Genomic DNA, 22,847 nt, shown 5'->3' with positions numbered 1-22,847 from the left:
AGGGACAATATATCGGCGAGTGGGCGGGGCTTGGCTCCTCCTCCCTTGCTCTCCAGCCCTGGGCGTGGAGTCAGGGAAGGGGGCGTGGCCGCTCCTCAGCTGTGCCCCCACCTCTGGGCGTGGCCAAGCCAGCTGTCCTTGCAGTTCCTGCATTTTTATATTATTATTTTTTTATCTAGCCATTGAGGTTTTATTTCTCCCTCTTCCCACAATCAGTCCAGTTGCTTTGGCTTCTGATTAACCCCCCCCCCTCTTTCTGCCCCGACCCCTGCCTCCTCCTGCTGGCATGACAAGATAGGAACCCAGCTTCACCTGTTGAGTGTCTGCCTGCATCCCTGCTCTCAGAGTGACTTTTTGCCTTTCCTTGGAAATACATCCAGCCGGATGCCATGGGTCTTCCTGGCAGGTAAGAAAGGGGGAGGGAAGGCCGCAATTTAATTTAGGGGGTGGGAGAAAAGAATGCCTGGCATGGGAGGAAGAGAGCCAGATTAATTTATGATAGGGGGGAAAAATCAGGGATTTCTTCCACTAGTGCCTTTTTCAACTAATAATAATATTTTTTTTAAAAAAAAATCTGTGCTGCCCAATTTCCAGTAATTCTCAGCGGTATAAACCATCTCATTAAAGGGAGAAGCTTGTTTACAAACGCCAGGCATATCTTTAATTGCCAAGGTCCAGCCAATGTCATTGCTCTAACTGATTTTAGTGTTTGCGTGTCTCCCTTAAAGCCACGGTTATTTGTTACTTCTAAGTAACACGTGACCGATTCGGTCATCCTTTTAGAGATCTGTTTCCAAGCTATTCAAATATTTGCGTGTTGCCACAATCTGGCACTTATACTGTGTGAAGGGAAGATACTTTTATTTTTGCCAAAATAACTTCCATTGAACACTGAAGGATTTCAGGTTCACCAAAAAACACCTATATGGAAAAAGCTTTCCCCCCCCCCCCCCCGCCATCGACTCTTTGAGGAGAGAAAACCATCTGTCAAATGAAATTATCTTCCCTTTAAAGAAATCCAGTGGTGGGGAAGTCTTCTCTTTATTTTATTATTTAAAAAAATTATCAATACATACAGAGGCAACACTGTTAACATTGATATATTGAAATAATTGGCCATTTCAAATTGGCTATTAATCTCTTCGGAAGCTGTAGCTTTTTATTAAATGCATGTACATATTTTTGCAGCAACTTATTTGTATAGTAACAATAACGCAAAGGAAGATACAAAATTGTGGATTTATCCTTGAAGGAAGCCATTCATTTTCACAGGTCTGACAATAACCCGGGCTTTCCGATTAGTCTCCATCCCATCTTAAATTAAAATCCCACAAATAAATCTGTTCACAAGGGCAAAGGTTTCCGGCTGTTTTTCTCCTTTGCGGAAGGTATTATATGTGAAGGAGCCAGGGAGGTTTCCTTCCTCTCCCCCCCCCCAAAAAATACACCCTCAGGCGTTGTAGTCTTTAACAAATTTGGACTTCCTGCACTGTATACGTTGTAAGATTGAGACATCTCGAACGATCCTCAGATCCTCAGGTTTACAAAGGGATAGGTTTTGTGCCTTAAGGCAGTTTTTTTTACAGTAATTGTTCCAGGTAAACGGGCTCCTTTGATTTTTTTTTTCTGGCTGTCAAAATGCACAGCGTGAAGCCCAGTCTGTTCACTGGTAACGCAATAGAGATTAAACAGTGCGGGGGGGGGGGGGGAAGGATCTGACTTAAAGCTGCGTGTGAACCAGATCACGGTGACTTGGGGCAAAAAAAAAAAGATTGATTACGTGCCATAAACTCACTACTGTCTCTTAAATAGATTTTTGTCTAATTGCACTTTAGGGGTTAATAACTGCAGTGAGGCCGCTTAAGGATTTATTTTATTTTATTTTTCTGGATTGGGCCTCGCCACCCATATTGCCTTGTCGATAAACCGTGACTGTCTCTAAAGGTTGACATGTGCTACTAATGGTGCGGAAATGTGGTGGAGGAAGAAGGTCTTAAGCAGGAGGATAATTTAATGAGAGAAATGGCGGGCTCCTTGGTGCTCTCCGAGCTTGGTGGCTTTCTTGCACATGTTTTATGACCCAACTAGGTAGCATCATCAGGGCTAGAAGGGGGCAAAGCTTCCTAAATGAAGGAGGAGGATGGTGGGATCCTTGGTCGTTTCCTTCGAGACATTTCGTTACCCAACTAAGTAGCATCATCAGTGCTAGAGGGGAGGAGGAAGAGGAGAAGGACTCTGGGTCCATTCTGGTTTTCTTGGAAGACGTTTCATTACCCAGCTGAGTAACCTCATCAGGGCTCCGATGAGAGAACCCGTACTTGGCCTTTTCAATAGGACAGCCCTCTCTTAATGACTCCTCTTCATTTCCCTTGGCAGTCAACCAGCCTTCGCCCCCGCTTACCTTCCAGAGGTCTTGCCCTACATCGCACCTTCCCCGATCCTTGTGCTCGGAGGCTGGGGCTGATGGGGATTTGTGTCCCAACAGCAGCTGCAATCCAAGACAGAGGGCGTCAAAAGAGAGGCTGTCAAGATGATAGGTGGTTAAGATGGTGTTCATGTCCCAGGGTGGGGTAGGGAGAACCTGTTGGGCAGGCTAAGCTGCCGGTGACTTTACCTGGGATGTGTTCTTGATCTTCCTGCTACTCAGACTCCGATTGCCATCCTGCTGCAGCCGCCTTTCCTGCTGAACTGGGATAAATGGAGACAGGAGGCAAGATGCTGCTCTTCTTTCGGAAAAGGAAGGCCAGCAACGAAGCCCGGAAACGCCTGGAATATCAAATGTGTCTCGTAAGTCATGGGAAGACAACCAGGTCCCGGAGAGCTGGCCCCAACTTATCAGGAAACTGTTTGGCTTGTAAGATGGGCAGAAGAAGCTTCTCAGAAGCTTCCTTAGGGAACCATACTAGAAGAGGTCTTCTCTCGTCCTGCTCCTTTGAGGCGGGATAAAGCTCTGGGAAACCACAGCTGACCACTCCTCTTAAGTTACAACATCTCCCCAACCTTGTTCATTCCAAGACTTCTTCATCTCCCATCGTGGCTATGTAGAAGTTTAACAGGCCGTGACTTCAAAGGCCCCCAAGGATCTGCTAACTAAGTAGGGTTTGTTTACTAGAAGATCCCAAGGAAACAAGTGAAGAGCAAGTTTATATATTTATATTTATATTTATTATATTTTTATACCGCCCTTCTCCCGAAGGACTCAGGGCGGTGTACAGGGCAAGTTCAGTTCTTCACACCTGGGAAATTCACCACCTTGTTCAGTTCCACCTTTTTTTCTCGCCGGCTTCGACTGTGGCGGTAGAAGCGGAACTAAACCCTAATTTGAGATCAGCTGAAATGATTCTTCCCCCACACACACACACACACATTTTTGCCCCCAATAATCTGCCTGTTATTTTCGACAGGCGAAGGAAGCCGGAGCAGATGATATTCTTGACATCTCCAAGTGTGAACTTTCTGAGGTAGGTTTTCTCCATTTCTGGTTCCTGGGGGGTGGGTGGGGGGTGAGTTGCCTGAATGATGGCAACTGTTAGGATGGGAACTTTGTAGTCAGAAAGGTAGTCCTCAACTTACAACAGAAAAAGGGACTTGCGACTGTTCTTCACCCTTAAGACCCATCGCAGCATCCCCGAGATCAGGTGATCGAAATTCAGACGCTTGGCAACTGACTCATAACTTGTGACCCTTGCAGCGTCCCGGAGATCACGTGATCCCCTTTTGCGACCTTCCGACAAGCAAAGTCAAGGCGGGAAGCCAGATTCGTTTTTTAACAACTCCGTTACTAAGTTAACAACTGCAGTGATTCACTTAAGAACTGTGGGCAAGAAAGGTCGTAAAACGGGGCAGACGTCACTTAAGAACTGTCTGGCTTAGCGACAGAAATTGTAAGCTCTGTGGTGGCCGTACGTCGAGTTGTCTTTTTTCTTTCTGTTTAGCTTCCCTACGGTGCCTTTGCGACCTGCAGAGTGTTGCAGAAGAAGGTAAGAAACGAGCACAGTTTTCATTTTTTTTTTTAAAAAAGGACAGTTCTGAGTTACTAGGAGGAATTTCACTAAATTCCTCCGACTCATCGTATCATTGTTTTGTTGTAATACTTTCTACGATGATTTTCTTTCAGGTGCTGATTGCTCACACCAATTTTTTGATGTCCCTTGTCCCCAAATCCTGCAGCCTCTCTAATCTCGTGACAATAAAGGTGATTCGCGGTTCTTCTCACCAACTATCGTGGAAGTTTGTAAAGATCCAGAATCCAAAGAAGAAGCCGTTAAACATGGTTTAGAAAACTGCCTGTATTTTAGCAACTTTTCAGGGGCAGGGGGGCAGTCCGAAGCTGCTGTGGCATTCTTCCATTCCCAGTTTCTGGATGACAATCCCGTCGCGCTTTGTGCTGCACCATGGAGGCTGGGCAGAAGATGATTGGAACAACCCTCTCTGCAGGGAGCAGATTGTTAACGGATTTCTTTGGATCTTCTGTTCCAGGTTTTGGATCTCCACGACAACCAGCTGACCTCTCTTCCTGCCGATATCGGCCAGTTGATTTGTCTCCAGGTAAAGAACAGCGGGATGCTCAGATTCTTTTGGCGGCTTGACTGAGATTGATAGATCTCTCGGGGTTGACTTGACAGGTTTGAGACGTGAGTTTTTGTCCCTTGACGCCGTTTCTGTCCTTCGTAGGTTCTGAACGTAGAAAAGAATGTTTTAAAAGCTCTTCCGGATTCGATTGTGGAGCTTGCTCAGCTTCAGACGCTGAATTTGAAAGGTATGGCAAAACATTTGCCTGTGTGTATCTGGAAAGAATGAGAGTTCTGGTTTTTAACTTACACTTTTAGGAGGGGGGAAAGTGTCAAGAAAATGTGGGTTCAACTGAAAGCAGTTTGCTGATAATGGCTCGTTTTTCCAGTTTAAAACTGTTCGAAGAGGATGTAGCAGCCTTGAGGTTTGCATCCAAGGGATATAATCACCGAGTTCTTTATAAGAATCCACCATAATTTAGCCTAGCAGGAATAAATTTTGCTTTGGAGGCCTAATAAAGAGTTCCAGAATTGATTTTTCTTTCCCAAATGAAGGCAAACATACCTGTCCCGGGATAATGTTGCAGGGCCCAATCTGGGCCGGTCACAGAACTTTTGTTCTGATGTTTGCTTATTGCTTGAAGCCAGACCCAATCGCAGTTGATCCTCTGGGCTACAGCTGATAAAAAAAAAGATAATTACAAAGCTGTATATTTGGTGACTGTTTCCATTAGCCATCGGGAAGTTCAAACGGCACGTTAGGGATCAACCAGTACAAACTACAGTTAAATTAAAACTAAAGCTGAAAAGCCTCCAGAGGTCAGTTTAGTATAGTATAACTCAGGGGTCTTCAAACTGGCAACTTTTAAGACTTGCGGACTTCAACTCCCACAAGCTGAAGTCCGCAAGTTTTAAAGTTACCACGTTTGAAGACCCCTGGTATAACGAAGCCCCTGCATCTTGAGTGCATGAGTATCCACAGCCTGAAGAGCCCTGCTGATGATGAGAAAGTAAAACCAAAATGCAGGTAATCTTTGACTTATTTGTTTAACAACCGTTTGAAGAGCCTTGGTGGAGCAGTGGGCTAATGCCTCCTTAAGTAACACCAGCTGACTGCAATTAGTGCAGGTTCGAGTCCCACCAGGCTCAGGGTTGACTCAGCCTTCCATCCTTCCGAGGTAGGTAAAATGAGGACCCAGATTGTTGGGGGACAATAAGCTGACTTTGTAAAAATGCCGCTTGGGTGTGTGTGTGAAAGCCCTAATAAGCAGGCATATACATAGAATGAAGGTTATTGCTAAGCACATTGGTTTGTGCTTTAGATTGTAAGCCGCCCTGAGTCTTCGGAGAAGGGCGGGATATAAATGGGATTAAAAAAAAAAAGTTGCAAGAGTCGAATTGGAACAGATTCTCCGTGCCTGACAAATGTTTGTTGTTGTTTTTTAAACTTTCTGCTTTCTGTTTTTCCTTGCAGGCAACAAGCTCAAGCAATTGCCCTCCACTCTGGAGGGCCTGCGGAGTTTGCGAACGTTGGACATCTGTGAAAATTTGATCCAGCGGTTGCCGCAGACACTGGCTCGCATCCGAACCTTGGAGGTAGCATTACAAGCTTGGCTTTAGGTCGGCCTACCGCTGCTTCGGCCGTCATTCTTACTCTTCCTCAAACCTGGCAACCATCAGGAGGGAAGGGGGGAGAATCCACCAGGAACTGGCTGAGCCATCTAAGATTGCTCTGTTTCCTTGCAAGATGGAACCGCTGTGATGGGAAGTCCTCAACAACAGTCCATTTAAGGACTGTTCGAAGTTACCGCGGCACTGGAAAAAGGGACCTAGGGCCGTTATTCACGCTTAAAGACCGTTGCAGCATCCCCAGGGTCAGAGGATCAAAATCCAGACTCTTGGCAACTGACTCGTATTTACGACGGCTGCAGTGTCCCGGGGGTCATGTGATCCCCCTTTTGTGACCTAATATTATGAGCACCGGCCCCTAGAGTTGGAAACGACTAGCACGTATGTGCGGGGGAACCTTTACCTTTTTTTTATTACGAGCAAATTCAGTGGGGAAGCCAGATCCATTTAACAACTGTCTTGCTAACTTAACAGCTATAGCACGAACGGTCGTAAAATGGGGCAAAACTCAGTTAACAAATGTTTCAGCCACATAAACCTGGGGCTCCCTTGTGTTCGTATATATATCAAGGACCGCCTGTAAGTTACATTAGCAAGATTTCGAGTCCTGACTTAATCTAGATTTAAGGAAGGTGTGTGTGTGTTCGTTCCTCTCTGGCAGACGCTGTCCCTGGATGCTTCAGGAATGGTTTACCCACCGAGTGAGGTCTGCAGCGCTGGCACCGAGGCCATCCAGCAGTTCCTCTGCAGCCGTAAGCAAAATTTAAATGTTAAATTTAAATATTAATGGGAAATTTTTTAAAAAAATGGGAAAAAACTACCCAGGACATTGATTGTCTAAAAAGCCTGAATGTTAAAACCGCTAGGATTTGTGTAAACTAAAAAATATTGATAACTGTAAGAAAGTTATTTTTTTATTGAATTGATATAATAAGGATTGTATTAATTTAAATGTGAGACAGTAAACACCCAGGGGAAAAGAGACGGAACATTTCATGTTAAAATTTGGGCCTCAATTGTTGGCCTAAGTTGAGGACTCCGGGTATCGCACAGACCCATGTGACATTGTGATGTGTGGGTTTCCTTCCAGAGCTGGGCATAGAATACAAACCGCCCTCTCAGTATTTACTCTCTGTGTTGGAAAGCGAAGGTGAGGAGACATCAGCGGATGGCCTCCAGAGAACAGCTGGCAAATACATGGAAGATGAAGCTGAGTGGCAAGTGAGTGTTAATTCTTCCCAAAATATACAAGACTGCCTTTTTAGGAGATTGTTCCTAGACTCACAGGAGCCAGTTTTATGGACTGGCCTCCAGCCAGGGTGTTTTCCCATAGAGTTTGTGTAGAGCATCCACTTTCAGGGGAAGTCTACCCCAAAAATCAGTTGCTAGACAGAGACAAAGGAAAGCAGCCATTTTTTGCTCTCAACTCTGTTCCCAAGAGAACAGCGGGAGGAAGCGATAAAGTCTTCGGGGTTAATTGCACAGTCAGCCAGATGTTTAGACTCGATTTGGCCTTTTTCTCCACCTGTTGAGCCCTTCCCAGGAACCTGGGAGAGGCAGATGTTGTTCTTTGATGGTGTTCAAGGACTGACTGCTGGATGTAAGCTGTTTTGAGTCAAGCTCCCTTTTGCAATGAACCTACGGGGATTTTTTTTGTCAATGCCACAGTCTCCAGTGTTGCTGTTATGATTTGTTCCATAGTCAGCCAGATGTTTAGACTGGGTTTGGCATTTTCATCTACCTGCTGACTCCTTCCCAAGGATCTGGCATAGGCAGATGTTGTTGTCTGATGGCATTAAAGGGATTGTCCCAGGATGTAAGCTGTTCCAAGCCAAGCTGCCTCTGGCAATTGACTAATAGGAAGTTTGTCAATGCCGATAGTCAATTGCAAAATTATTATTTAGGAAACATGCATGCCGTTAGTCTCCCAATGACACTTGGTGACTCACAACAATCAAAGAAATTACAACCAAAGGCTAAAGGCTGAGATGACTAGCCAGGACTTCCCAAGTCTTCTGAAGAAAAACACAATCGCACCGTCTTTGCGTTCAGCTGCTGGTTAAAATCAGTCTTCCTTACTTCTCCATTTACTTTCATTGCAGAACAAGTTTCTAGACTATGAGAAGCGAAAGGTAAGATCCCCATGATCTCCCTCCCTACTCCTCGTGGGATTGGCCAGCCTGTTCAATTCATCTGCTGATGGGAGGTGACATAAGGATTAAATCCGAGGACCCCAAACATTTGGGCACCAGGGACCGCCGGTTCCGTGGAGAGATGTTTTTCCGCGGACCAGAGGGTGCACGGTTTTGTGTGCTGCCTGCATCCCACGGATGGGGCTTTGCTTGTTTGTGCAGACTGGTTGCTGGCGTGCCGCAGCCCGGTACTGGTCACGGACTGGGGGTTGGGGACCCCTGGATTAAAGAATAACCACTGTAGAAAATCAGATATTTTGCTTAGGATCACTTCCTGGTTCAAAAGGCCCTGTGAGTCAAAGGACAAGCACGGACTACCTTCTCCTCCAACTGTGGTTTGAGAGAGAGCGTGGCCCTGAGCCTTATACAGCGAGATCACGGTTATAAATCGGCAGGTGTCTCTCTTTACCGGACAGGAGCAGAAGATGCAGGAAAAGCTGGAATTTGAGCGTTGGCTGGATCTGGAGCAGAGAGAACAAGTCCATCTGATGCACCAAAGTCACGTCCAGAAAGGAGAATTTCTCCAAAGCATGAAAGAGGCAAGGCGTCTGCGCCTCCAGTTTTTCCCCATTCCTAGCACAGACCCCTTCACACCAGACCGTTGGAAGCCTAGCAGTTGAATTCAGGACGTACCGCTGTAAACTTGATTGTGAGGAAGTGGGACAGGAACGGGAGGAATTCCAGGCAGGAATTAATTCACAGATGAGAGAAGACAGCGATTTGCAGCTAGTCCCCAACCACAGCGGAGCCAACATTTCTGTTGCTAAGTGAGGCAGCGGTTAAGTGAGTTTTGCCCCATTCTACGACTTTTCTCGCCAGATTCGTTAAGCGAATCGCTGTGCTGGTAAGTTAGTCGTATAGCTGCTAAGGGAATCTGGCTTCCCCTTTGACTTAGCGCGTCGGGAGGTTGCAAAAGGGGATCTGGCACGGGAGGATTTGACACGAATCAGGCGGAATCTGGCTCGCTTCTTTTTCCTTGCCCTGTGGCTCCAGCCTTGGGAATGGCTTTTCCCTCTGAAATTTCAGGAGCAGACAAAACTGGAGGAAGGCCTGATCCGCCATCAGCAGCGCCTGGGAACCGAGCGCCTGAAGCTGCTGGATCAGCTGAAGCAGATGGAACAAGGGGTGGCCGGCAGGATCCAGAAACTGCTGGAAGCTAATCAAAGGTAAGAGATCCGCTGAGCAGAAGAGGGGAATCAGCTGGTGTCTGAAAGCCATGGAATCAATTCTACACCCTTGTCGATCGGAGGGGTGGTTTTCAAGTGATCCTTGACTCAGCAGCAGCAACAGCTTTGCAGCCCGCTCTAAGCGGTTTATAGAGTGAGCACACTGCCCCTCCCACCCACCCAACAATCTGGCTCCTCATTTTACCGACCTCGGAAAGATGGAAGGCTGAGTCAACCTTGAGCTGATCAGGATCGAACTGCTGGCAGTGGGCAGAGTTAGCCTGCAATACCGCAACTCTAACCGCTGCGCCACCACGGCTCTTACGACTTAACAATTTACCACTGCAATTGGGACCGGAACGTCTGTTGCTAAGCTACCATTAAGTGAGCCACACCCAATTTTAACAACCTTTGTGGCGTGGACTTTAAGTGAATCCAGCTTGACCCATTGATTTGCTTGTGGGAGGCCGGCTGGGATCAATGTTGATCACGTGACATTGCACCGGTCGTAAATCCATGCCGGTTCTTAATGCCCAAGGAATCACAGGATGCTGCAATGGTCAAGGACTGATTGTAAGTTTTTTTCCCCCAGTTCTGTCATAACTTTGATTGGTTGTTAAATGAAGATCCAAGATCCAGACTTACCCCGTGAAAGGTGGGGAGGTTATCCTTAGTAGAGCTGATCAGCATAGAGGCTGGATGGTGACTCCTTACTTATTAAATCTTCCTAGGCAGAAGCAGAGCTCCGAAATCCTGAAATCCCTGGAGAACGAACGGTGAGCTTCTTGCTTTTCTTAGCCACGGTTCGTCGCCTTCTCAAATGCTCCCAAGCCAGAAATCCTGATTCACAAACCCTAATAGCTGGTTCCAAACGAAGCGAGCTGAGGCTGGATGAAACGTGACTCGGCCTGCAAGCTGGCAGCCAAGACAATCTTTCCCTAAACTCTTGTGACAGAACGGCAAACCTTAACAGCCCTTTGGTGGCCGATGTTCACCCCAAAAATCTCCAGAAAAAAAAGTACCCCAAAGTTTTCCACGGGACAGGGAGACACCAACATCAGAGGGGGAAAGGGGAGGAAATCTGAAAATTGGGCTTGCTGAGAATGTGCAGCCCAGCTGGACCTCGCCAGTGTGGCGAAGGGAGAAAGACGGGGGAGGTGGAACTCTTGAGAAAAGTTGAGGGGACCCGATGGGCACCTGACTTCTCTTGCATCGCTCCCAGGATCCGGATGGAGCAGCTGATGGCCATCACTCAAGAAGAAACGGAACAGCTGAGGAGGAAAGAAGTAGCCGGTAAGTAAAGAGGTACCTTGCTACTCAACTGCTTTGAGAGCCATCGAAATTGGGACTCGGCCCATTTTGATGTGAACATTTTGCCTCGGTACTCATCGTTCGTTTGGTGCTCAACACACAAGCTAGGACTCGTCGGCGTTGGCGTCGACTCGCTACAGTATTCCTGATGGGAAAAATTCATTTGCTTCTCCTTGTTTTTGGCACTCGACGCTCCTCTCCGGAAACAATTAACGACGAGTGCGGAGGTACCCCTACGTGGCCCTTGATGGGGCTCAAACACTTGCCCTGTCATCTCCATCTTGCTCTGTCGTCTTGGAAGCTTGAGGAGCTCAGCCCTTGCCAGAGAATCCCCGCTGGAGATGTGCGATCTGTTTTATTTATTTTTTTCCCAGGGTTTAATCTGTGTCGCCTCTCCACGGCTCACCACCCTGAAAAACCAGAGCAAATACAAACAGAAACAGCCACCGTGCTAAAATAGCCACTCAAAAAACTCTCTTTTTTAAGGTTTTTGTGGCACTGCAGGTGTGGATTATGCCTACCTGACAACTGAAATTATGCCTTGTGTTTAAGTGTTAAGGTTAAGGCGATTAACTCTTCTTTTCCCCCCAATTTCCCTCTCCCAGCGGCCATGAAGCAGATGTTGTCTGAGACCTACAAGAACAAACTACTTCAGGGAGCTTATGAGTCTCGCCGGCAGGACCTGGTCAACCAGACGTGCTCCAGGTACTGAAGAAGAAGTTGTGGTTTGGGGGGATGTTCTTTTCATGGTTGTGCCAGCCCGGTAAAAAGCTTGGGGAAAAAATCTCTTTGTAAGAACGTGGCAAGTTAGGCTAGCAGAGGTGGAACGCTGGGTCCAACCTTACTTAGCGTCAGTCTGGACCTGATTCCCTCTGATTTTAATTTGATTCTCAGTCGCAAGACTAAGGAAATCTCCCCCATTCAATCGAACCTTGGCTGCTTCTCCAGAACTTTGTGGAACTTCTCCAGAACTTTGTGGAACTTCTCCAGAACTCTGTGGAACTTCTCCAGAACTCTGTGGAACTTCTCCAGAACTTTGTGGAAGTTCTCCAGAACTTTGTGGAAGTTCTCCAGAGCTTTGTGGGACCTGCTAGGTGAAGGAGTTGGGAACCTCCAGAAAAAGAGATGAAGAGATGAAGTCTACTGTCACCTGTGGTGAAGCATCTCAGCAATATAGGTCCTACTCCTGGTGGGAGAACCTAACTTTTATCTGGTTCTGATGCCAGGTCAGGAGGAGAACACTGCCTACCTGGTCTGCTGATGTCCCTGGATATCATCCTCTGGCCCGCTCGGACCTCTCCGAAAAATCCAAAATGCTTAAACAATTTGACGGAGACATAATTGGTAGCGTTGGCCTACGCTAACCCATAAATCCAAGTTTATAGACCAAACTTGCTGGGTTCTCCCAAGACTTGAGGCTCAAAGCAAGAAAGCCACGCCATATCTTAGTGAAATGGGTCTCCTCAGTCTACAGATCAGTGTCCCTAACGTCACCTCTCATGGGTTCCAGTCAGGGCCCCTTTCCCCAAGAACTCTTCTCTTTCAGCCTTGCCAAGATGGACAAGAAGTTCCAGCAGATCCTGGCTTGGCAGCAGCTGGATCAGAACAAAGCCATCAGCCAGATCCTGCAGGAGGTATTATGGGTGGTGGTGGAAGGGTATTCACTCCTGGGAGAAGGAATTAAGCAGGACCTTGACTAGGAGAACGAACAAATCTTGGAAGCCACCTTATTCATTGACCAAGCGTTGATTTCTCCGGACCTGGTTCACCTGCCTAAGAGGCAGGCAAATGGATGTGCTTGAGATGCATCGGACTACAATTCCTGTCAGTGCAGCCCATGGGCAAAGATGATAGGCCCTGTAGTCAAAGTCTAGAAAGCTAGAAAGATTCCTCTGGTGGACTTCAGCATCCATCGTGAGCCCAATGTTAGATGCTCTTTGGGCTTTCCCAACCACCCGTAGAAGTTCCCTTCACCCTTTCAGGAATCTTAAGGGGAATTTCTTTGAACTGCAGCTCAATCCAAGCTACACGCTAAAGCCAGAACTAAGCAAATTAGGCTTGAGGTTGTGTTGTCCTGTAAACATAGCTTTGAATCAAGCCTCAAATGGAGAGAAATCCGATGCTGTTAGATCCACTTAAAAAACGGGTCTGTGTATCTTAGAAACAAATGTCTTTGCAAAGGTTCACAAGGCAAACTCTAGAGATGTGGGTCCTTGCCCTGTTGTTTGTCTGTTTAAACAAGGCTAAAAAAACCAGTTTATTTCTGGCCAAAGAGGGCAAAAGGTCACATTTTGCCTCCCCCGTGCCTTGTTTTAAGGCTCCCCACCTGATTTGGCCTTTCTTGGAAACTCCATCCTGGACCTTGGTCTCATTCCACAAAGCAATTAACTGACCTTTCTGGGGAATTCAGGTGGACTTAACACACTTGTGTTCTTTCTGCAAAGATCTTTGCTTTGGGAATATTCTGATACTGGGGCCCTGCATTATTCATCTGTGCAATTGCAATTCTTTAAATTTGGTAACAAAAATGTAGTTTTTCCAAATCTATCTATCTATCTATCTATCTATCTATCTATCTATCTATCTATCTATCTATCTATCTATATCATAGATAGATAGATGTGTCCGTGTCTGTCTATATCTGTCTGTCTGTCTGTCTTTCTCTTTCTCTGTCTCTCTATCTGCCTCTTTCTCTGTCTGTCTGTCTGTCTGTCTGTCTCTCTCTCTCTTATCTATCTATCTATCTATCTATCTATCTATCTATCTATCTATCTATCTATCTATCTATCTATCTATGTCTCTGTCTTCCGGAAGTCTTTAGAGTACCTAAATCAGTGTTTTGATCTATATCTCACTCTGCGATGTTGATGAGGATCATCCATTGCTTAAAGTCAAGTGTGTATTTTGCAAGTGAGTGGAATAGAGATCCCAGACTCAGTCAGTCTCACTTTTCTGTAAAAAAAAAAAAAAGGCGCCAGGTAACACAGGTGAAAAAGACCCACCTTTGTCTGTGAACTCTGTAGAGATTGCAACCACCTTGTCAATACAAGTCCTGGATTAAAAACAGACTTGTCTAATTCTGCAGAATTTTCACACTAGGGGGAGGAAGGAGCTTGCAGCTTAGTGGGTAGGTCATCCTTGCTTGCCTCCATCCTGGAAAGTTTGCTGAGACGTTTTTTGAGTTCACGGCTGAGAAAGAGAATCAGGAGTGAGGGAAGAGAGGCGGGGGGTCTCCGGTAGCTTAAGGCAGCTTCCGATCCTCACAAGAACTCAAGTCTCCGTCTTTTAGAGTGAGATGCAGAAGGCAGCCTTTGAAGCCCTCCAGGTGAAGCGAGACATCATGCACTGCCAGATCAGAAACCAGGTGAGCGCCAAAATTTAAGACTCGGGAGGAAACGCGGGGCGTGGGGGAGGCCACGTCACCCATCCCTTCCTGAACAAAAGGAAGACGTTCTTCCTCAAATCTGGGCCCGGGTAACAAATCCTTGTGAGGAGAACTTGGTAGCTGGGACAAAGTCGTATTTTTCTGGGCTCGGCTACACTCCCACCCTTCCAGCGGTCCATAAAAACCTCATCTCCATGGTTCTGTTTCCATGTGTTTGTCATCATTTGTTTCTGTTGCTTGTCCGGGACCATTTTGACCGACATTTGATGCCCCCACCGCTTATGAATGCAGAATCACTGCCGGAGGGAACGGTTGCCAGAGGCCCTCAGATGGTAGAGTTTGCCATTTCTCCAACCCCGTCCCCTGACTGTGCACCTTTCACCCTTGCCTAGTGGGTTATTCAGGCCTTTAGTTTACTAACAGGTGGTGGACGAGGGACTCTCCTGTTCTCTGGTGGCTTCACGGTAGTGCTACAAGCTCTGGGTCATCCCAAACCACATCCTGAGCCTTCCAGAAAGGCCAAGGAAGCTCCAGAGCTCCATCTTTTGAACGTCACGTCTTCCAAAAAAAGAGGCTGGATCTCCAGGGCTTGTAGCTTTCATTAATTTGGCTCCAAAGTATTCCAGGTGCTTGAGAGTTGTATAGGGTGCTTCACTGGCTGTCCTCACGTCTAGGGAACGTGTCTGTGGGGATCCTCAGTCCTCCAGGTCCACGGTTGTCCCAAAGGTGCTTTTTTTCAAGAGGCAACTTGGACTCTCTTTGTTTTTCTTTGAAGACCTTTTGCTTCTCACCCAAGAAGCTTCTTCGGCTCTGACTGGGTGGCTCCCCACCCATTTGCAGCACTCAGGTGACCCTGAGGTCACAGACCAGCCTCCAGGGGGCCTCAGCGACTCTCTGAAAGAATTGCAAACGACCAGCTCTCTGCAAGGAGTATAAATCTTTCCATTCCTCCATCATCCAGTCGGAGCTGAAGGAAGCTTCTCGGAGGGGAATTCCCTCTCCAGTTTTGCAAGGAACTCTGAGCAGTTAGTTACCCAAATCCGTTTGGCTGAAGGAGGTGGGGTTTATCCCCCCCTCCCCCACCCTCTAGTACTTTGAGAGGCATAGCGATTAGAAACACACACACACACATGCAAAACCACCCGCTTCCCTTATTTCATCTTCTCCGTAGATTAAGTTAATAGAGAGAGAGTTACTGCAACTCACCCAGTTGGAGTTAAAGAGGCAGCAGCTGGACACAGAGGCTATGCAGGTATGTCACCCCCCTCTCCAATTCTCCCCCCCCCCCCGTTTTCAAACCATCACCCCCTCCTGCTCGGCTACCTCCTCCTTCTCCTCCTGTCTGACCTCTGCTTTAGCAACCTGGAGAAGAAGGCTTGGTGCAGAAGTACTCCCGTTTTCCCAGTCCCCCGTCTCCTCCTTTCACTCGATGGCCTCCTGCAAACGCTGCCAGGATTCTGGAGATGGGTCGGCCTAGAGAGATTTGGGAGGGGTGGGCAGGGAGGACCCAGTAAGAAGACGGGCTGTGACGTTAAAAGTCAGGAATCACAACAGGGAACCTGACACTGGCGGGGTAACAGGAAGTGGGTGGAAGGGAATGGAGGCCGTCCTTGACTTATTGAGACCGCAAGGGAGCCCCAAATTGCTGGGCGAGACAGCTGTTAGGGGAATTTTGTCCCATTTGACGACCTCTCTTTGTCACAGTTGTTAAGTGGATCGCTTCCGTCGTTAAGCAAGTCACCCGGTTATTAAAGAGAATCTGACTTCCTTGTTCACTTGGCTGGTCACAAAGTCTCAACCTTTGTAAATACGAGTCAATTGCCGAGCATCCAAAATTTCGAACTCACGACCCGGGGGCGGGGAACGCTGTCCCTTTTTTTTCAGCAACTTTGAATGGTCACTAAAGGGACAGTCGCTAAGTCGAGGACTACCTGCGGGAGCTGGCTGAGCATTTCATATTTTTTTCCCCTCTATGGTTTCTTTCTTTCTGGCTATTTTTGCTTCAGTGCGTGCTTATTCCACCCACCCACCCACCCACCCACCCTTTTACGAAACGGGAAACCATTCCAACCGGCTCATTCCATCTCTCCAGCCGCATGAATCCTGTATGGGCGATAACGCCAGGGTTGCATGCCTTTTGGAAAAGGAACTTTTGTGTTGTTGTTTTTTTTACAAAAAAAGGATCCTTCGTTTCTAGTCCTGGTGGATCTAGAACGCACCGTACGAAATTCTCTTTAAAAAAACAGAATCAGGAAGGGAGCCTTTAAGAAGCTAGTACAATAAAAATTCAAAGATTTATTATTATTGTTGTTGTTGTTGTACCCTCCTGCTGGCTGGAATTTTGGCCTAAATTTGGGCAAACCCTGGGAGACAGGGGTCCTGGCGTGCTGTGTGGTCCGTAGGGGTGGTGAGAAGTCACGTGAAGACGCACAAGAAGACTCTGCTAGATGAGGGAGTCTCGGGCTGATGGATAAGCAGAGAATTGACGGCCTTTCCTTGGGGCCAGGAGTCTGGCTGAATTTTAACCCCCAAGGGAAAGCACAAAGTTTTTAGAAATTGGGGAGAAAGAAAACGGGGACTGCCTTCCGGCCAGTCAGGGAGAAAGAAGTTCAGCCTCCTCCTAAAACGCACCCACAACCGTGTTGTGTTGCAGGAAGCCATTGGGGAGCAACGGCGCACCTTGAGTTACCTGCTGCAGCAGCTGCTGAAGGAGAAGAAAGAGCGAGAAGAGGAGCTGCAAGCCATTTTGGTAAAGGGTCTGGCCGGTGTGTGTGTGTGTGTGTGTGTGTGTGTGTGTGTGTGTGTGTGTGTGTGTGTGTGTGTGTGTGTTGGAGGTGGGGAGCTTGCCCGCAGTAGCACACCTGGGGCAGGTTAACCAAAGCTCAAATCTAAGCTTGTAAGCCGCCCTGAGTCTTCGGAGAAGGGCGGGATATAAATGGAATTTTTTTAAAAAATCAACTCTTTAACGTTCTTTCTTTCTCTCTCTCTCTCTCTCTCTCTCTCTTTCCCCAGAAAGAACTGGAGGCCAAGAGTGAGACGAAGCAGGAGAACTACTGGCTGATCCAGTACCAACGACTCTTAAATCAGAAGCCTGCCTCTCTCCGCTTGCAGGTGACTGGCGGCCCAAACGGGCAGAGAGAATCTCAATTTCTCTCTCTCTCTGTCTCTCGTCCGTCCATCATTCCGTTCTTGTACAATCCCCTCGGTTGCCGGTGCCTGGATTCCCCCCAACAAATTTTTATTGGGTTTTAGTTTTAAATTTCGGGGACTTGAATTAATTAATTGTTTTAACTGATTTTAATTTTTGTATGTTATGTTTTTAATTTTCCCTGTAAACCGCCCTGAGTCCTACGGGTATAGGGCGGTATATAAATTTAATAAAATAAAATAAAATAAAATAAAATAAAATAAAATAAAATAAAATAAAATAAAATAAAATAAAATAAAATAAATAAAATAAAATAAAATAAAATAAAATAATAATAAAATAAAATAAAATAAAATAAAATAAAATAAAATAAATAATAAAATAAAATAAAATAAAATAAAATAAAATAAAATAAAATAAAATAAAATAAAATAATAAAATAAAATAAAGGAGGCCCGTAGCTTGATTCCTTCCTTCTCTCTTTCTCCCGGCAGGAAGAAAGTCTGGAAAGGCAGATGTTGAAGCTGCTGACGAGCCTCTCGGCCGAACAGTACCTACCCATTTTTGCCCACCATCGGATCTCTCTCGAAATGCTCAGCAACATGGTCCCTGGGGACCTAGCCAAGGTCAAGGAGCGAGGGCCATCCTATACCGTCATCTCCCTCCTACCTCGGACCCTTGCTACAGAGCGTCCCCCAACTTACAACGCTTCACTTATGTCCGAAATCACAACGGCACCGGGGGGGGGGGAGGAAAGGGACTTCACGGCCGTTTTTCACACGTACAACTGTTCCCGCCATCCCTATAGTCGTGATCAAAACTCAGGCGCTTGGCAAGCTGTCTCGCGTTTATGACAGTTGCGGTGTGCTGGGGAGTCCCGTGATCCGCTCTCGCGACCTTCTAAGCAGAGTCAGTGGGGAAGCTGGACTCAAACCAGGCTGTAAAACGGGGCAAAACTCATTGAACAACTGTCTCAAGCGTGTGTGTGTGTGTGTGTGTGTGTGTGTGTGTGTGTGTGTGTTTCACTTCCAGTCCTGTGGTTTTATGTTTCAACCACTCTTGCCCCTTGCAGATGGGAATAATTGAGTCTGGCTTGCAACGCGCCATCATCCAGAAAGCTCGGGAGATACAAGCTGTTGCAGAAACGATACCAGGTAAGCCGCCTTCAGATGTCACCTCTGCCCCTAGCTGGGGTTGGGGGCACCTTTGGGGAAGCCTTAATATTCCAGGGGATTTCTTTTGCCCTGGTCTGGACATCTTGGGCCTTTGAACCACGCCTTGAACTCAAGCCATCTCAGGGTAGCCTGCACTGAAGTGCAGGGAGAACTTGGGTTAGGACATGGGAGAGGAGACCACCCAGCAGTTTTTTTTAGCATGGGAGCCTAGCTGGAGGAGGAACAGAATTCCCAAGGAACGTCTTGCGTTGTTGTGAGGGACACTTGAGGCCACCCAGATTTGAGTCCAACAAAAGAGAGTCAACTTTGCTTGGGACATGCAGCCAGTTAAGAACCAGCAGCCGTGATGGCTGCAGCCTTGAGGATCTTCTCCATCTTCTCCTAATCCCACCGGCTGGTCCATGTTCTTCCTGCTTTCCTTCCCTCTGCTTGCAGAACTGTTGAAGCCAGCAGAAGAAGCCGGGCCTTCTGCTCCTGAGTTTGGAGAAGAGTCCGCCCGGCCTGAAATCCCGTCAGATCCACCACCAGAGGAACACCATTGCGAGTGTGTAGTCTGCATGGAGTTAGAGGTAAGCCGACGGGCGGACTTGTGTGTGTTTTGTGTCTGGGCGGGGAGCGATAGACAACTGCCTTCGTTCTCCTTTCTTTACCCACCTTAGCTCTCCTTCTTTTATCCCGGCAACTTTCGGAAGAGACGGGAATGGGTCGAAAGCTTGGGTTATTTCATTTTTCCCCTCGCTGCCCCTTTTCCGTGCACGGAAGCCCCCGTCTTTCTCCACCCCACCCACCCCCCCGTTCTTTTTTTTTTGAGACGGGAAGACGCCCGGCCTGACCTCACCTTCTGCCTCTTCTCCTTCCCAGGCCCAAGTGGTGTTCCTGTACTGCGGTCACGTCTGCTGCTGCCAAAACTGCTCCGAGGCCTTGCACACCTGCCCGCTCTGCAGACAAGAGATTGTGCAACGGATCCGGCTTTTCCACAGCGGCTAGCCCCCCCCTCCTGGAGGCATCGAAAGTCAGGGGGCAGGTTTTTCTCCTGGGGGAGAAAGGTAGAAAAACCTGGGATTTTCAGCCTTCATCATTTGCTTTTTTTTTTTGCACGTCGGTTTCATCATCGCTGCGCGTTCGGAAAGCATGTCTCGTGTTTCCAGCACTCGCCGCCAGGCACGCCGGGCAATGGGACAGGAAGGAGGTGTGCACCACGCCTTTGCACTAAATAAGGTCTTCTTTTGCTGACGGTTGTCCACTGGGCAGAGCGTTATTAGTTCGAAACCGCCAGGCAGTTGGGAAATAAACCGAAAGACGCTCGAAAGCGTTTTTCAAAAGGCAACTGTTTTTTTCTTGCTTGCTTCCTTTCCTTGAAAACGTTTTGCTTCTCCTCCAAGAAGCTTCTTGAGATTCTTGGGCAAGAAGCAAAATGTTTTCAAGGAAAGAATATATATATATATATAGAAAAAAACCCACAAGAAAGTCCAGTTGCCTTTTGGAAGAGCGCTTTCAGGACAACAAGCACGGCCTGGATGATGGATGGATAAGTGGGAGCGACTTGCGTTTTAACCCCTCGGAGGAATTTAATGCAGCGATGGTGACGGGATCATCCCGGCCACGATCGGCGGGCGAAAATGTCAGAGGAGAGCAAAAAAGCTGCCTTTATACAGGGAATCTCCGTGTCGATCGCCCTCCAAGCTACTAGTCCTCATGGAAGTTACTCAGATCTCCCCCTCCCCCGCAGGGCTTCTTATTTTTCACATTTGGGAATGGAAAGGGAAACCTATCATGCGAGATATTGGAGGGGGAGGGAAGGAAAAGGGCTTCCGCTCTGCTCTTCCCCAAGCGGAGGAATCTCACTCGCCAAAGATGGCAGCCTGGCGTGACCACCCCCTTCGAGGCAAAAGTTGAACTCAGGGTATGAATGTCGGTTGGGTTACTGGAAGTTGCCCGGTTGGGTGACGGCTGTTCTGCTTGACAGCCTGTAGTTAATAACTTGGTTAATTAGTCAGTCAGTGGACTTAAACTGCCTGGGCAGGTTCTTCCCCAGAAAGTGGGCAGAGGGGTGGGCAGGAACAGCTCCCAAGTTCAGGATCCCTTGAGGACTGGAACCTTCATTCTCTACCTGCCGTCTCCTGAAAAATCTGCACTTTTCTTAGGACTGGAACCACTTGCCTTCCTTCTGGGATGCTTGGCAAAGCAGGGATTCGATGCCTCTGGCGTGGGGGGAAGTGTTCTCTGTCCACCCCCTCCCCACCTCTCTGGGGCTGCACCAGCTGGGAGAGCCTAGGGCCTGGGCACAACTGGCGGCTGGGCCTGCGGTTTCGAATCTTTAGCCTTGAGGATGATGGAGTTGGGATCTGGAAAAGGGGGGGGGGAAATGCTGGTGGAGCAAGGGCGTCCAACCTCGGAAAATTTAAGGCCCCTGGGCTTCCAACTCCTGGAATTCTGGGAGCTGAAGTCCACAAGTCTGAAAAACAGCCAAGGTTGGGTCTCCTGGCTGCAGAGGCTGGTGAAGGGACTGGGAAACTGCCACCTTAGCCCCGATCATTGCATCAGTCTTCCTAGGGAAAAGGTGGTAGAACTGCAGAGGGGGCAATTTTGAAGTCAGGAATATACAAGGAAAATGGTTTCCGTGTTGGTAAGGGGGTTGGGATTCTCTCTCCAAGTCAAGACCACGTGTGTTCTTGGCTGCAAGCCTGATGTGTCGAGGTTCTGATGATCCACATGCCCCACTTATCACACAACCCATGGAGAATCTCCGGCCCTCGCCGTTCCAAACAGAAGCCGACAACTCCAGGGGAGCCTGCTCTGGCTGCCTCCCCACCACCTGGGTTTCTGTGTGAAAAGCTGTGAAGGGGAGTGGGGGGGGGGAAAGAACATCAGAACCCATCACACAGCTGTGATCTTTCAAAAGAGCCTCAAGAACTGCCCACCATACCTCCTGCATGTCTGTCTGGTGCCTACATTGACCTGTTTGCCATGTAATGTTTTCTATGTACTCAAGCTGAGAAATAAAACCTCAAGAGCTTCGACTTGTGATGTCCTTCACTCTGTCAGAGACAGTTGTTTCTCAAACCCTCTTTTAAGTTCAGAGCAGGGCTCCCGAAAACCTATTCCATTATCCTTGGTAGATCTTAGGGCAGGTGAAATAAATAAATAAAAGCTTTGCGTTTTCAAAAACGGCCCTTTTCCTGAAAACACAGCCGTATTTGGAGCAGGGCACACGGTGAGAACAATTGTCCTACGCTGTGGACTTTCAGCCAACTGGAAAGTGACACCTGGCTGAACCCAAATAAGGCTGGAGAATTGACAGCCCAACGCATACTCCCTCTGGCCCAACCAATGATTGTGTTGTCGGGAAGACCAGGAAGGCGACAGATCCCTTTAACACTAGGTTAAAGATGCGTCTGATGACTTGGCAGCATCTAAACAACTTGAGCCTGGCTGGCTACGACAAAAATGGATGCGGTGTTGACCTTGCTCCGTGCGGATCTTCTGAGGCACCAGAGAACGCGCATCGTGGGGCCATCTTGCACAATCGTTGGCGTGTCAGCACCACAATCGCAACGAGGGGAATCTTTCCATCCCCACCCATAAAGGGCAGAGGCATTTCTTCCAGTATCCCAGCTAATTCTTTTCAGTTTACTATACCAGGTTGGTTTGGTAGAGGGATCACTAGTGGTCAGGAACTTTGAACTCTTCCTCTGTCCAGGCATTCTCGGGGTTAAACTGGCTAGACATGAAGTCGATGGCTGTTTTCCATGCTGGCTTACGGGATTTCAGTCTTGTGATGGACTGGGGAATAGGAACGACCTTGTTCAGCATCCTTGACCAGAGCCCAACGAGAGAGCTTGTGTTGACCTACAAGATCTGAATGGAGCAGATCTCCAAGCCCCTCCCTTAAGTGTGCCCAAATTTCTAGCTCCTGAAATGGAGGGGGGGCGGGGGAGACCAAGCATCCGTATTTTGATCACGTGGCCAAGGGGGATGCGGCGAAGGTAGTAAGCACGAAAAACGGTCCTCGGTCACTTTCCTCAGGGTTGTTGTGACTTCGCTCCCTAAACCAACTGCACTTTGGAGACTGCAAAAAGAAGGCAGGGATGTCAGGTCTGCAGGACAAAGAACAATGAATGAGGAAGTCCCACTTGTGTCCTTAATTAACTGCAATACTGGAAATTGCGTCCGCTCTAGGAATAGCATTTTTTTTTGGGGGGGGGAAGCTATTTTCAGCCTCTGCAGTCACCGCCAATAAACTTCCCCCAAAGATTGAGTTAACGAGTCATTGATTAAGGATTAAAGTTCAAAGTAGGCGTGGGGGTGGAGAGAGGCTGGCTTTTATTTG

General features: G+C 47.7%; 1 protein-coding gene across 1 annotated transcript; it reads left to right on the top strand.

Annotated features, from left to right (window-relative positions):
• Window positions 1-183: 183 nt before the first annotated feature.
• Window positions 184-21,537, top strand: LRSAM1 (leucine rich repeat and sterile alpha motif containing 1). Its single transcript, XM_081340020.1, has 26 exons — window positions 184-406; window positions 2,377-2,537; window positions 2,648-2,787; window positions 3,405-3,461; window positions 3,936-3,980; window positions 4,118-4,195; window positions 4,480-4,548; window positions 4,675-4,759; window positions 5,986-6,107; window positions 6,802-6,892; window positions 7,231-7,361; window positions 8,243-8,272; window positions 8,749-8,871; window positions 9,359-9,498; window positions 10,230-10,274; window positions 10,721-10,791; window positions 11,415-11,514; window positions 12,356-12,443; window positions 14,099-14,173; window positions 15,366-15,446; window positions 16,848-16,943; window positions 17,207-17,305; window positions 17,837-17,968; window positions 18,415-18,496; window positions 18,953-19,086; window positions 19,379-21,537. The coding sequence occupies exons 3-26, from the start codon at window positions 2,698-2,700 to the stop codon at window positions 19,502-19,504; spliced, it is 2,190 nt and encodes a 729-aa protein (XP_081196146.1). The 5' UTR covers window positions 184-406; window positions 2,377-2,537; window positions 2,648-2,697; the 3' UTR covers window positions 19,505-21,537.
• The last annotated feature ends 1,310 nt before the right edge of the window (window positions 21,538-22,847 follow it).

Source organism: Vipera berus (assembly GCF_964194415.1).
Source record: "Vipera berus genome assembly, chromosome: 15".
Taxonomy (NCBI): domain Eukaryota; kingdom Metazoa; phylum Chordata; class Lepidosauria; order Squamata; family Viperidae; genus Vipera; species Vipera berus.
This window is presented reverse-complemented; position numbering and strand designations above follow the sequence as displayed.

Excerpts from the sequence above, each read along its gene's own strand:
- LRSAM1 (XM_081340020.1), top strand. The coding sequence starts at position 2,698 with ATGGAGACAGGAGGCAAGATGCTGCTCTTCTTTCGGAAAAGGAAGGCC. Across the intron at positions 8,872-9,358 it reads TTCTCCAAAGCATGAAAGAG|GAGCAGACAAAACTGGAGGA; the intron begins GCAAGGCGTCTG and ends CTGAAATTTCAG. Across the intron at positions 17,969-18,414 it reads TCCCTGGGGACCTAGCCAAG|ATGGGAATAATTGAGTCTGG; the intron begins GTCAAGGAGCGA and ends TGCCCCTTGCAG.